Source organism: Charadrius vociferus, unplaced genomic scaffold, assembly GCF_000708025.1.
Source record: "Charadrius vociferus isolate BGI_N301 unplaced genomic scaffold, ASM70802v2 scaffold2715, whole genome shotgun sequence".
Taxonomy (NCBI): Eukaryota; Metazoa; Chordata; class Aves; order Charadriiformes; family Charadriidae; genus Charadrius; species Charadrius vociferus.
The window spans coordinates 1,894-2,233 of record NW_009648635.1 but is presented as its reverse complement, the minus strand read 5'-3'; the positions used below and the strand labels follow the sequence as shown (position 1 = coordinate 2,233).

The 340-nt window shown below is 66.5% G+C and overlaps 1 protein-coding gene across 1 annotated transcript in view; it reads right to left on the bottom strand.

Moving 5' to 3' along the window:
- The window catches only part of LOC104287510 (isocitrate dehydrogenase [NADP], mitochondrial-like), a 10,765-nt gene extending 10,485 nt beyond the window's left edge, over positions 1-280 (bottom strand). The window contains exons 1-2 of the mRNA XM_009886227.1: positions 128-280; positions 5-39 (exon numbers count right to left, since the gene is read on the bottom strand). Of these exons, the coding sequence (XP_009884529.1) occupies positions 5-39; positions 128-271 (179 nt within the window). The 5' untranslated portion in view covers positions 272-280. The remainder of the gene's footprint in view (positions 1-4; positions 40-127) is intronic.
- Positions 281-340: the final 60 nt, after the last annotated feature.

Genomic DNA, 340 nt, shown 5'->3' with positions numbered 1-340 from the left:
CGCCCCAGACTTGCCCACCACGAAGTCGGTGGCTTTGTACTGCAAGGGGCAGGGCAGAGCGTTGGGCAGGGTCTGGCGGAAGCCGCCAGATGCCCCCACGCCTCAGCAGCCACCGCATGGGGCTCACCTGGTCACCGTGGGCATGTCTGCCGATGGTGATGGGCTTGGTCCAGCCGGGCACCAGGCGGGGGATGTTCTTGCAGATGATGGGCTCCCGGAAGACCGTCCCCCCCAGGATGTTTCGGATGGTGCCGTTGGGGCTCTTCCACATCTTCTTCAGCTTGAACTCTGGGGCAGGCGGAGGTGAGGCCCCCGAGGGACGCTCCCCACCAGGCACAGC